This window comes from Eleutherodactylus coqui, chromosome 3 (genome assembly GCF_035609145.1).
Source record: "Eleutherodactylus coqui strain aEleCoq1 chromosome 3, aEleCoq1.hap1, whole genome shotgun sequence".
NCBI lineage: Eukaryota > Metazoa > Chordata > Amphibia > Anura > Eleutherodactylidae > Eleutherodactylus > Eleutherodactylus coqui.
The window spans coordinates 78358884-78371489 of NC_089839.1; the positions used below are offsets into that span (position 1 = coordinate 78358884).

Here is a 12606-nt window from a genome sequence, read left to right on the forward strand (position 1 = left end):
TATTGATGTCCTATCATTAGGCTAGGCCATCAATAGTAGATTGGCAGGGGTTCAGTGTCCAGGACCCACACTGAACAGCTGTTCACTAGGCCAGTGTATTCATGCACTGAGCTGATTTCTGCAGGAAGCAGACAGCTCTGTTATTACTGTAGTGGCCAGGCTTGGCATTACAGGTAAAGTTCCCATTCACAGCGAGTCTGGTCCAGAGAAGAGCTGATCAGCAGGAGTCCTGGGAGACCACACCAGTCTTACTATTGATGAAGTATCTTAAGGTTTGGCCATTGTTAAATTATAACTGGACAACCCCTATAATTCTTTAGTTTAAGAAATTGAAGAGTGCTTTAAATGACTGTATCGTCTCTGCAGGTATTATGCCCAAAACAGATCCTTGGAAATGTTCTTTTAGGCTGCCCCCACGCTGGGAGGTGTGTAGCAATGCGACAGTGCTACAAATCGCATGTATGTAGAGCCCATGCTTTCCTATGGGTTCTTCCACACAAGCAATGTTTTGTAGCCTGCGATATTGCAAGAATACAAATCGCGGCATGCTCTATACATATTTTTTTGTAGCCCGTGTTTCCCAATGGACCCTTCCTTTGTGTTGCATTGTATCTCACGAAAATGCGTTTTTTTGTGTGATGTGAAGCAACTTTGACAGTAGGAATTCCTACTGTCAAAGCCCTAAAATAAGCCCTAGCTGCAGAAAAAAAAAATTATACATCACCTATCAGGTGCTGTCATCTCCAGTGTGCGTCTTCCCTGAATCTCTGGAACACTTTTCTGTAGACAGCAGGCAGCGCTTCCTGGATTGGAGGGTTAAAATCCCAGCCTCCAGGAAGTGCTGGCTGTGATTGGCTGAGCCTGCACTCTAAAACCGATCAGAGCCAGCGCTGGATGAACCAATCACAGCCATTCATTGATTCAACTTCAAAATTCATTGATTTAACTTAGATTGCTGCTTTTGGAGGATTTTAAAAAACGATGTTCTCCATAAAATTAAGCTTCCATGTATCAAGACTTTTAAGTTAACGAATGGAACTTGTCAAGAGTGTCCCTTATTATTTATTCTCCCTAGTAATCGAACCCCTAGCTGAGATGTTCAGGTCTAACATAAATATTAGTCCCGGCTGGGTCTAGACAACATAGGATAGGACTGTTTGTGGACGATGTAATCCTAACCCTTTTCGGACCCAATTTCCCCTTGAGAGAGGCATACAACTCAATCTCATGATTTAGCCAAGTCTCCTATTATAAATTAAATTCTAGTAAATCCTAGCCTTTGGGAATTTATATCCCGGACACCCTGAATAGGGACATCAACTAGAATTCCCATTCAATTGGCAACTCAACAACATACCCTATTTAGGGATCCAACTGTGCTACCCACTCTCTAAGGCCGGCTTCACTAACGGATTTGCATTGCGGAGTCCGTGGTCGGCGCCTGCACTGCGGACCCGCAGCAAATACCGTTTGGAACATGCTATGCAAGAATGCTTTTTGCCCACACACTTGCGGAAATGAATTGCGATTTCTGCAAGCGGAGGAAAAATAACGGTATGTTCTATTTTCGTGCCGAGTCCGCATAGACGGCTTCCATTGAAGTCAATGGAAGCTATCCGACCCGCAGCCCATCCGCAATTGACATTGATAAATGTAAGGTTGTGCACATGGGCAGGAGAAATGGATGACACTGCTAGGGAAAAGTGATATGGAGAAAGACCTGGGGGTACTAGTTGACTGTAGATTTAACTGGAGCAATCAATGCCAGTCAGCTGCTGCAAAGGCAAATAAAGTCTTCGGGTACATTAAGAGAGGTATAGGGGCGAAGGCCGAGAAATTTATTCTTCCACTATATAAGGCACTTGTCAGGCCCCACATGGAATACTGTGTACAGTTCTGGACACCGCTGCTCAGGAAGGATGTTGCAGTGCTTGAGGGGGTTCAAAGAAGGGAAACTAAATTAATAAACGGAATGAGAGGACTGGAATACCCAGAGAGGCTATCAAAATTGGGATCATTTACCCTGGAAAAAAGACGGCTAAGGGGCGATCAAATAACTATGTATAAGTACATGAGGGGACAATACAAGGATCTCTCCCATGATCTGTTTATATAAGGACTGCGATGGTAACAAGAGGGCATCCGCTACGTCTAGAGGAAAGCAAGTTTCATCATCAACATAGAAGGGGGTTCTTTACTGTAAGAGCAGTGAAACTGTGGAACTCTCTGCCTAAGGACATGGTGATGGCAAAATCCATAGAGAAGTGAGGGGATTATGAGTAGATGTCCCTTTAGAGCGCTACGACATTGCAGGATATAGACATTAAATAAACAGCAGGGTTGTCGATGCAAGTCTTGGGAGTCAGGTAGAAACTTTTCAAATGTTGATCCAGGGATTATTCTGACTGCCATTATGCAATCGGAAAGGAATTTTCTCCCCCCAAAAAGGGCTAAACTGGCTTCTGCCTCATTGGAGTTTTTTGCCTTCCTCTTAATCAAGAAGGGGGAGTGGAAACAGGCAGAGCTAGATCGACATTATCTTCTTTCGACCTAACATACTATGTTACCCAGGTCACTGCTTCGTGACAGTGCAGGAAAACACAGATTTAGAAAAAAATTTGTACTGCGCATATCCGATGGCGAGTCCACAATAAAGATACGTGCGGTCGCCGGCCGCGGTCGTAGTCAGATTCCACTGTGGACCCCTGCATGCGGAATCTGACTTGTCCATTTGCAGCTGGCCTAACACAGTAACAACTAACTATTTGCCTCTACTATCTTCCCTCCAAAAGGAATTAAACCGTCTCTCCAAACATGAACTCTCCTGGATTGGTCGCATTACCCTATATACGATGTTAATATTGCCTAAAATATTGTACTTCTTTGGACACTAATTATACCACTCCACTGTGGGCCAGAATTCCTATAACAGTGGTCAAAAGTGCAAAAAAAATCAAGTTTCATAAATGGCGCTCATAACTGCGTGTTAATAAAGATGAGGGAATAGTCTGCTACGATGGGTAGAGTCAGGTTTTTTTTCCCGATCGTCACTCGTCTGATGGAATCGTTTCAAGTCGCATCTTGTTCTTATATTTCGGATTGTGAATTTGCTGTTTTTATTCTCAGATTTGCACGATCTCTTTGTAATACGGTTATTTATGTTTTATATAAGAAGTGATTACTGAAAAAAGTTAATTAAGGGATGGATTTCAGAATTCTGCTTATTAGTTTGCTATTAAAATTTTCTGCTTTTAGAAAATAGGGTTAAGTGGAGCTAAAAATAAGAGCTCGTTAAATATGGCCCGGTTCCTTCAGCAGGATTCTGAAGTCCAATTTGGGTGTTCTGAGTACAGTAAGGCCAGGATTTTAGCCGGATTTATGTTTCCCCTGGGGAGCTCCTCTCACATGCGACTCTCCATGTTGGTCGCTGGCCACGCCCCCCAAGAGCTCGTTAAATATGGATACTTGTTTTTCCACTAGACCTACAAAATTAGTCTGGCCCAGTCCGGCGTTATATATTTTATTATAATAACCCTTCATATGTATAGAAAATGATACTGTCATTTATTTTTGCTGGTGCTTGCATAATATCGAGTTATATTATACTTTCTCCGATAATGACGAGTGTTCAAATGTACCAAACAATGCACCAAATGCTTATTTGTCTGCGCTGTGCAGTGCTGAACATTAAATTAAGCATTGTATAATTTTTTGTAATATATTTCCGTAAGATTATAACATAACTAGATCTGTAAGATTATTTAGTTATTAAGTAGAGATGAGCGAACGTACTCGTAACGAGTACTTGCGCACCCGAGTACCGCCATTTTCGAGTACTGCAGTACTCGGGCGTAAAGATTCGGGGGGCGCCGTGGCGGCACGGGGGGTAGCAGTGGGGAGTGGGGGGGAGAGGGAGAGAGAGAGGGCTCCCCCCTGTTCCCCGCTGCTCCCCCCCGCACCGCCGCGCCTCTCCCCGCCCCCTGGCGCCCCCTGAATCTTTACGCCCGAGTACTGAAGTACTCGAAAATGGCGGTACTCGGGTGCGTAAGTACTCGTTACGAGTACGTTCGCTCATCTCTATTATTAAGGCATTAACGCTTCATATCCATTACAATCCATAAAAAGCTTTAAATACCGTATACACTTGGGTATAAGTCGAGATTTTCAGCCCCAAAAAATGGGCTGAAAATCTCCCCTTGACTTATACTCCAGTTAAAATCAATGGCAGGTCTGATGGGAGCCGCAGCTGCATGGATAACAGCGGGTTAACAGGTTAACCCGCTGCTATCTGCTGAGTGCATCCAGCAAGCTGTCATGACTGACAGTTTGCTGGATGCCGAATAGGGACACAGACACACACAGATTTTGTCCAACTTTTAAGGTATGCTGGCCCACTGTGCACTCCCTCAAAATATAATAGCCAAATTCCAATCTCAGTTATCTAGGAGATAACTTTGGAACAATAACAAGCCCAGAGTAGCGGCATCTATCATATACTTTCATCACAAACAGGGAGGTTTGAGGGTACCTTGCCTATATTCTTACCATCACTCCATCGTTTTGCACCAAACGAAGGAATGGGTCATCCCTATACTAGTTGGACTAATTTAGAACTTTCCCTTATTGGTAACAAGACTCTAAAACCTCTTATAATAGCTCATTCTATTATCAGCACAAACACAAATACACATTCCCCTCCGATACCCCTGGAACTTTCTCCTTCTGTCAACAACACTTCTCTCCTGCTCTTTCGGCCTAAAAGAGGAGGTTAACATGGAGAGAGTGCCCATGAATATAGAGGCACTTGAATGTCTACTAACGAATCTTTGTGTAAAGAGCTGGGTGCTTAGGGGGATTCTTTATATTAAAGATATGATGTTAAGGAATAAGATAAAGCCCTTCCCGGAAATAAGTTCCCAATTTGGAATCCCCGCGGGTGATTAGTTTAAGTACATGCAGATAAGCTCATTCCTCAAAACTTTCATATGCGACTCGGTTGAACCTCCGAGTAAATTATCGTCACCACTCTCTGCTTTACCCTGGGGGAAAAGTTCTCACTTTTACAACATGCTGTCAGGAGATATGGGAGTATTTAAAAAAGCACACATATTTTAAGGCTTTTCCCTTCAACAATGGCTTGCTATATTTTCCTGCGCACCAAAAGTCCCCATAGAAGTCAACGGGGATGTACAAATGCAGGTAAAATTTGCTAGGTGTGTGAAACATTGTGTAATTGCGCAGGAAAAAGAACACATCTGGAACTCATTTGTCTAATTAGGCATTTTAGCCGATGCATATTTTTTGTTGCGAGTCAAGGCAAGTGTGCAGAAAAATTACAGTGAAATAAGCCGATGCGCGCCAAAAAGTTCATTCTGCAAAAACTCTATACTCATGCGTGCGCAAATACACATGCGATCGTGGGACTCTGGCCTAAGGCAGAGGCACTTATGTCACACATTGTTCTCATTTCCGTTTTTTATACCATCAGCCCAACACTGCAAAGGGGGTATTTTTCATTTTTGGGTTGGCCGCCTCTCCACTTTTGTGTTTCTCATAAATTATCCCCCAAAATATGACAGAAGACCACAAATATTATCAAACCACATAACCATTTATTATGTGCAAAATACATATATTTCACAATACAAATAAATCCAGAGAAGACTTGTCTGCTGCACGAAGCTGACCTTACAAGCGCACATCGCCTTGTTCCAACATACAGGATGAAAACACATTTTGATGGATTTTAATACAATTTTTGTCCTTTCTTTTTTAAAAAAGTTTTTTTTTTACTGTTTTATTTTTTTCAAAAGCGACCTACATCAATGAAATTATTTTAAATAATTAGTGTTTACTTTCACAAAGTCATAGAAGTATCTTGTACAAGCTAACAGAATTACAGGGGATGGACCTGCAAACCCAATTCAAGATTTCTCTCCAGAGCTCTGCCATGGTCTGGCCAGCAGACTAGTACAGTACTGTTACAACACAACATTAGAGCAATCAGTTTTATTGCCTCTGCTCTTATTAAATCTGTCCACCTCATCCACAAAACGCCTCATCGCTGGACATAAAGGACTTTGGTTGGGGAGTTAAAGCAGTCATACCCATATTTTTACCACAATTCATCTCTATTGACCATTTGCTGGCACTGATCTATATACACCAAAACAATGCTGCTTCTGACAGACTTCGTGCTTCAATTCGTCAATTTTCAAGATCTCTGCTTACCACCAGTGAATATAAACATTCTGTTTATCTAGAGCAAGCTCTGATACGATTAAAGGGGTAATCCCAAAGTTGACGTTTATCACCGATCCATAGGGTAGGAGATAAAAGTCTGATTGGTTGGGGGTCTCGCTGCTTAGACCCCCATCAATCCCAAGAGCTCCTTGTCTCTCTCTCATCACTTCGGGCTTACTGCACCCTCCACATAAAGGAATGGTGGCCGAGCATGCACAGTGCCGCTTATTTCTATGGGGCGGTACCGCACATGCTCCACTACTGTGCATTCAATCTCCTTCTCACTGCAGGTGGGTGCAGTAATCCCACAGCAAGGAGAACTTGGAACCCTGCTTTTGGGACTGGTAAATCCCAACCAATCAGACCTTTATCACCCATCCTGTGGATAGATAGGTAATAAAAGTTAATTTTGGGAGTATCCGTTTAACAAGCTGTGTACGTTTGTGGGTAGCACTAGGTAATATGAATTTATACACAAAGTATATTAAGCAGATGTCTAACTTTTACCATACAACAAAGAAGTAGTCCTCTTGACAGACTACGCACTTCTACAATCCACAGGTAAGTACTCTTTCTTGTTGCAAAATTGGCAGGGTATATATCGATATTTATGGATCGTCGGATATCACTCAACATATGTATAAGAATACGGCTGGTTTCAAATTTTACCAAAATATATCATAGTCACTCAAAATACAGCTTTATAATACTGTGCATCTAATATTCTGCTCAAATCACATACAGTACTTAGAAGGCGGGGGAGGGGTATTTTAGTCGGAAACAGTTTACAGTAGTCGTAGTTGGGTCTAGGCATATATAGTTCCAGATATCATATCATCCCCCCAGGACCCCTGGTTTTGCAGTCCGATGTGTTCCAGACTTTACAACTCAGAACCACACTGAAAAGTAGACAAAAGTTCTAGATGGAGGCAATAAAAGTAAAGTGAAGGCAAAGCTGAGAAGGCAGCTAGTAGGACAGAGGGGTTCAGGACAGTTAACAGCTGCATTGGGAACCATAAAAGAGGTGACACAAGATCAAAAAGAAAGCAAGAGATTACTAGCGCATTCACTCAGGCTATTATTTCAGTTTATATGAAGACACCATTAACCCTTTCCAATCCACTGTCTGACGTCTGAAGACATGATGATTTAAGACTGTACAGCTCCGATGTTGGCAGACATCCGCTGGGGTTCTCTTACTGTATATTGCCAGCCTCTCTACTGTCAGAGCCTATCGAATGTGTCACCTCATGCAGTACTGGCTTTAGCCAGCGTATAGCGCCGTTGTATAACAGCAGAAAAAGAGTAAGCCCCCTAGGAAACCAGGATACAAATTGGATTGGAAAGGGTTAAGTACAGCTTCACCAATTTGCAATAACTGACTACTTTTGGGGTGTATAAAGTTACATAAAAGGGTCTCCTAGTTTCCCTGCATAGAAACATCACCACTCTTGTCCATTGATGGAATATGGCACCGCAGGTCATCCCCACTGACTTCAATGGAGCTGAACTGCAATACGAGACACCACCCCATGGACAAGGGAGGCGCTGTGTCGGGATATAAGGCCAACCTTTTTTTTGTAATCTCATAGAACCCAGAGGTACAGAAATCTTCGGCTATCTTATAGTTTACTTTAGACTAAAGTTGATGAAAAAATGGACCATTTCAGCCAATATGAATGTTTATCAGGTGAACTTTGACAACAAACGACCATTTCAGCACACCAATGGCACAGTGTCATTGACTGGGAAAAGTGGGATCACGTTTGAGATTGTCATCCAATAGTCGTTAGAAAGACCTCTCATTTTTAGGAAAGATCTTTTCTCCATGAGCGATCTTTCTTTAAAAAAAAATGTTCCAAGAAAGATTTGTCATCCATTGATTCAACATGTACGGCCAATCTGAATGACTTTAACAACCAACGTGGACTACAATGTGTCCTGCCAAACAATCATTCACCAAACTACTGTTCTTTCAAAGTTTGTTCCACCATCAACCTACTTCTGTTTAAAGGTCCTTTTACATGGGCCAATAGATGACCGACTAATTGCTCTAAAGAGTGATTACAGTCATCCTTAAGCACAGGACCCTCCAGGGAAAGGGAGTTGGAATCGCTCACTTGTCGGAGGTGCTTAATTTTATCTCAGCTAAAATCCAACAGACTATCGGCCTACATAAACAGGCAGTCGTGGTCTATGAATGACTGCCTGTTCACTCTGAATGGAGGAGGGCACCTGGAAGAGATCTCGAATGCGCTCCACCTCCATTCAGTGAGCGATTATTGATCCTGTGCCACAGCACAGGAGTGATAATTGTTGGGACAGCTGTCTAGCGCTTTAACACCCAACGGTCACCCCAAAGTATCCTAATGAGTAAGGGCAACGTTAGGAAAACAATGGAAAAAAGTGCAGGGAATCCAACTCAGCAGTGATCCTGGAGCATCTGATAGCATCTACATGCATGGAAAACCATACAGGTCTCTTTTATTTAGCATTTATTGGCACATTTTATGACTTTTGACCCTGCAACCATATCCCGTATGTATGGAGGAATAGCTCATTGTGAGAAGGGGTGAGGACAAAGCGAGATATAATTGGTAAAGCAACAATATTACACACATAATCAGATCATAGCTGAGATGATTTACTGTCATGGAACCGGATTGTCAGCCTTTACCCGATCAACACCCATAAATATATGACAATAAAAGGAGAAACATGACATTCAGAAGTTTAGTACGTTAGTCTTCAAAAACGGAGCAATTCCTTCTGACTAAGCTTCAGTCTGATCAGCTCGTATACAGCCATCACTTCATTTTCCTGTCATCGTATTTCACTTGCAAGTAATCCCTCTGCGGTCTCCTTCGGCTGAAGAGGGGCCGTGATGTGTAACAGACTCCTTTTGGCAGCCAAGATACAAAAAAGTTACAAAACACACGTACAAAAAAACCCTTCAATCACCTTATAAAGCGAACACTGCCTATGACAACTCATGTGATATACCCATTACAACATACAGATGTGATGCTCTAGAGCCAGCAAGAGATAACATGTTCTTATATATTAAATGTTAACTACACATGCACATTTATACTTAGAATAACAGTTTTCCTGAAACCGTCAGACCAATCTCTAAGAAATATATCTAGAATGAAAAACTAGAGCAGTTTTTTGTTCTTTTTTGTGATTTTTTCCCCCAATAATAACCTTATATTCATACTGTGATGCACTGCATCCAACAGTGTAGTCAGACAAATGCTGGTGACCGTGAGATAACTCCAGCGATACTATATGCATTTAAGTAGTGTGTACTGTCTAAGTCTTACTTAACATTAGGTTTCTGCACATTGAAGACATACTGGAAGTCTTGTTGGATTGTTGGACAATATTAGGTTTTTTTTTATACAAGTGTCTTAAAAGATGGCTACAGGTAAACGTATATAATCTGTTCTGTCCGATGCTTGGCCTGAGGGGTTGGTGCAAGGATACAGAGAGAATACTGTTATCCGGCACTGCCCCATCAGGGCTCATATTAGGAGGAACACAATGTAGCAGTTTTACCTGTAGTGTTACTTGCAGTCCGAAGTTACAATTTATGCAATACTGATACTATAATATAACCAGTGATTATAAGCAATGCCACAGATACTCATCAGAATATTCTATCTAGTCATATGGGAAGGGATTCCAGAAGCCCATCTGTTTTAGCAGATGCAACATCTTCTTGTCCTCTACCAGCAATCTTCCACTAATGTCAATGACACTTGAAGACGATGGGCGTATTTACACCATATTGGTTAAAGCTACCATCCAGTTTTTGGACAAAGTTTTGTGCTGGGACCGGATGGGGAGTTTTACTACCTGCTGTTGGTCTTCTGTGCTGATGGCTCTGGTTCCTGTTTTCAGTTGTCCAAGGTGGCCACTGCAACACAGTGCATTGGCAGTGTTAGACTACTAATGCATTCTACACCTGCTCTCTGATTGGCCAGTACTGCTCAGATGATCAGTGCTGGCCAATTAGAGAGCAGTGCACAGTATGCATTCGGAAGCTAGAAAATCGCAGTGGCCATTTTGGACAGGATCCTGAAACGGCGTATGAGAACGACATCAGCAGAGAACAACAGCAATAGGTAATATACTCACCCCCTGCAGTCCAAGGATAGAATTTTGTCCCGAAAATGGGCGGTTGCTTTAAATCTCATTATAGGGAAGATGTCTCCAGTACAGGTTCCTTTTAGATAGGAACATCTGTATGACAGCCTCAAAGCTGAAATAGTAGGTGCATTTCTACCAGGGATAATCATACCAAAATCAGTATAGGTTCTGGAAAATTCTTGTTTCTAGAAAAACAAGGACTGCAGGTAACAGTGCCGAGACCCCTCTAAGCTCTGCAGAATGGCTGAGAGGGCTTTTTGAAGGAGAGGCATATTAGGTGACCCGATAAACAGCTCATTGGCCGGTGAAGACCCCCCACCCATTGATCACCCATTTTTAAGACTTGGAATACCCCTTTAAGAATGTCATTGAGTAGGCACAATGGTGCTATTCTGCATCACTCGGGTATCTGTGACCTTACCTACTGTAATGTGACTGCACTAGAAACAGGGATCCTTTTAATTAGGAAGCTACAATCCTAAGCAACCTCCATATACTAGTCACCATTTTATTTTCCCATATACAGCTTATTCACCATCAAATTGAATAATGGAATGAGATTAGGTTACGTTATGATTACTACCATGTTATAGTGATGAAGAATATTGCCCATGGATGCCAGGAATCATTTCTAAAGAATGTGCCATATAGTGGACGAAGAGGAGTATTTTTACTGCCCCATCTAACAATGGTGACAAAGCTGTAACCAGTCCGGAGAGGCGTATATAATATTGAAAGGCTCTCTGTAAACCTTAATATCTAGTGACATCACCAGTGATGCACGTGAGCAAATGGTTGGCTTCTTACGGACGTCTGCATTGCAAAAAAGGAGTTACAATAAGTCACACACTATAACAGCTGCTTATAAAACAAGGAGTCACCGTCTTAGAAAAATACATAATATATACATCATAAAGAATATTACAGAGTAACAGTACGACTGAGGACACGGTTTTTCCCCCCTCGGGACATTGACATGTATGAGAGGAGTTGTGTGTTTTTAATGAACAAACCCAATTTTCAGTGCCAACTAATTCTATCATCTTCTCTCTTTTTTTCCGTGACTATAAAAAAACAACCCGTTTAATAAAAATGTTAAAAAATACACAGGCACGATGCTTCTGTCATTCAGTACTGTCCATTGGTGATGGCAACATCGCATAGAGTAGCCAATCGCCACCGCCTCCGATGTTGCCTGTTTCTATCAAGTCCCCTGCTCCGAACACTCGTCAGACTTACAAGGAGCCCAGCGACGCGCCCGGTCCACGGCAGCTATATACTGAAAAGCGGATTCCATGGAGGACTTCAATTGACTACAATTTGGCTACCAGAATCCACTGTGTAAGCGTTCAGTAGCTCGCAATGCCCGACACGTTATTCGTAAAGACGTACTCGACTCGACAGGTGATACTTTGAGTGCAAAACTAGCCATCGTAGAAGACAAATACAAGTCCTAAAAATCTGCATCGTTGTCATTGTTATTGTCATCATCATTGTCATAGCTGATAATCCCCTGAGGGTCATTATTGATGCGCTTATAAACAAAATGAAAGACTTGGAGGTTGGGTCGACTGTGAAGTTCGGCTTTGATCTTTTGTGGGTAGGTGTCTTCACTCAGCTGCTGCCAGGTGTCCTCGATGTAAAGGAAGAGGCCGTAATTCTCTGGATCCTTTACATTAAACCTCTGTGCACACATGTGACACACGTCGTCTGTAGTGGTATAGGGTTTGACTCGAAGTGTCTTGCCTGTACACCCGTTGTCCACTTCCTGCAGGGCCACCCGCAGGTAGTTCTGAGAAAGACACAAATCACATGGACGGTTACAATTACGAGACTTCAAAGCTACAAGGGGTAACTTAAAGGGACACTTTTTTCATTCATTATGTAGCTATCCCCCTCAGTATGTATATATATGTATGTGAGCTAGTGTTACCTTGGTTAGTTATTCCTTCCCATCTAAAATGTTCTCCTCTGATAGCCCTGCGATCTCCATTCTGATCAGCTCACCCGCTCCTGGCGTCTTCCATCGGCCAGCCGGCGCACGCGCAGAGAGGCGCCGGCCCGATACTAATGACATTTCTGTGCGGATCTTTGCGATTTGTTTTCCGCGTGTATTTTCATGTGGACACATCGCGGCTGTGTGCATAGGATTGCGTTATCTAATGCAATCCCACTGCCAAATTTTTACCCGTGTGCAGGGGGCCTTAC

The 12606-nt window shown here is 42.5% G+C and overlaps 1 protein-coding gene across 3 annotated transcripts in view; it reads right to left on the reverse strand.

The window, feature by feature from the left end:
• Window positions 1-5590: 5590 nt before the first annotated feature.
• RIN2 (Ras and Rab interactor 2) overlaps window positions 5591-12606 on the reverse strand; it is a 197554-nt gene continuing 190538 nt past the window's right edge. For all 3 annotated transcript variants that reach the window (XM_066595766.1, XM_066595768.1, XM_066595767.1), the window contains one exon: window positions 5591-12190. In XM_066595766.1, the coding sequence (XP_066451863.1) occupies window positions 11852-12190 (339 nt within the window). In that variant the 3' untranslated portion in view covers window positions 5591-11851. The remainder of the gene's footprint in view (window positions 12191-12606) is intronic.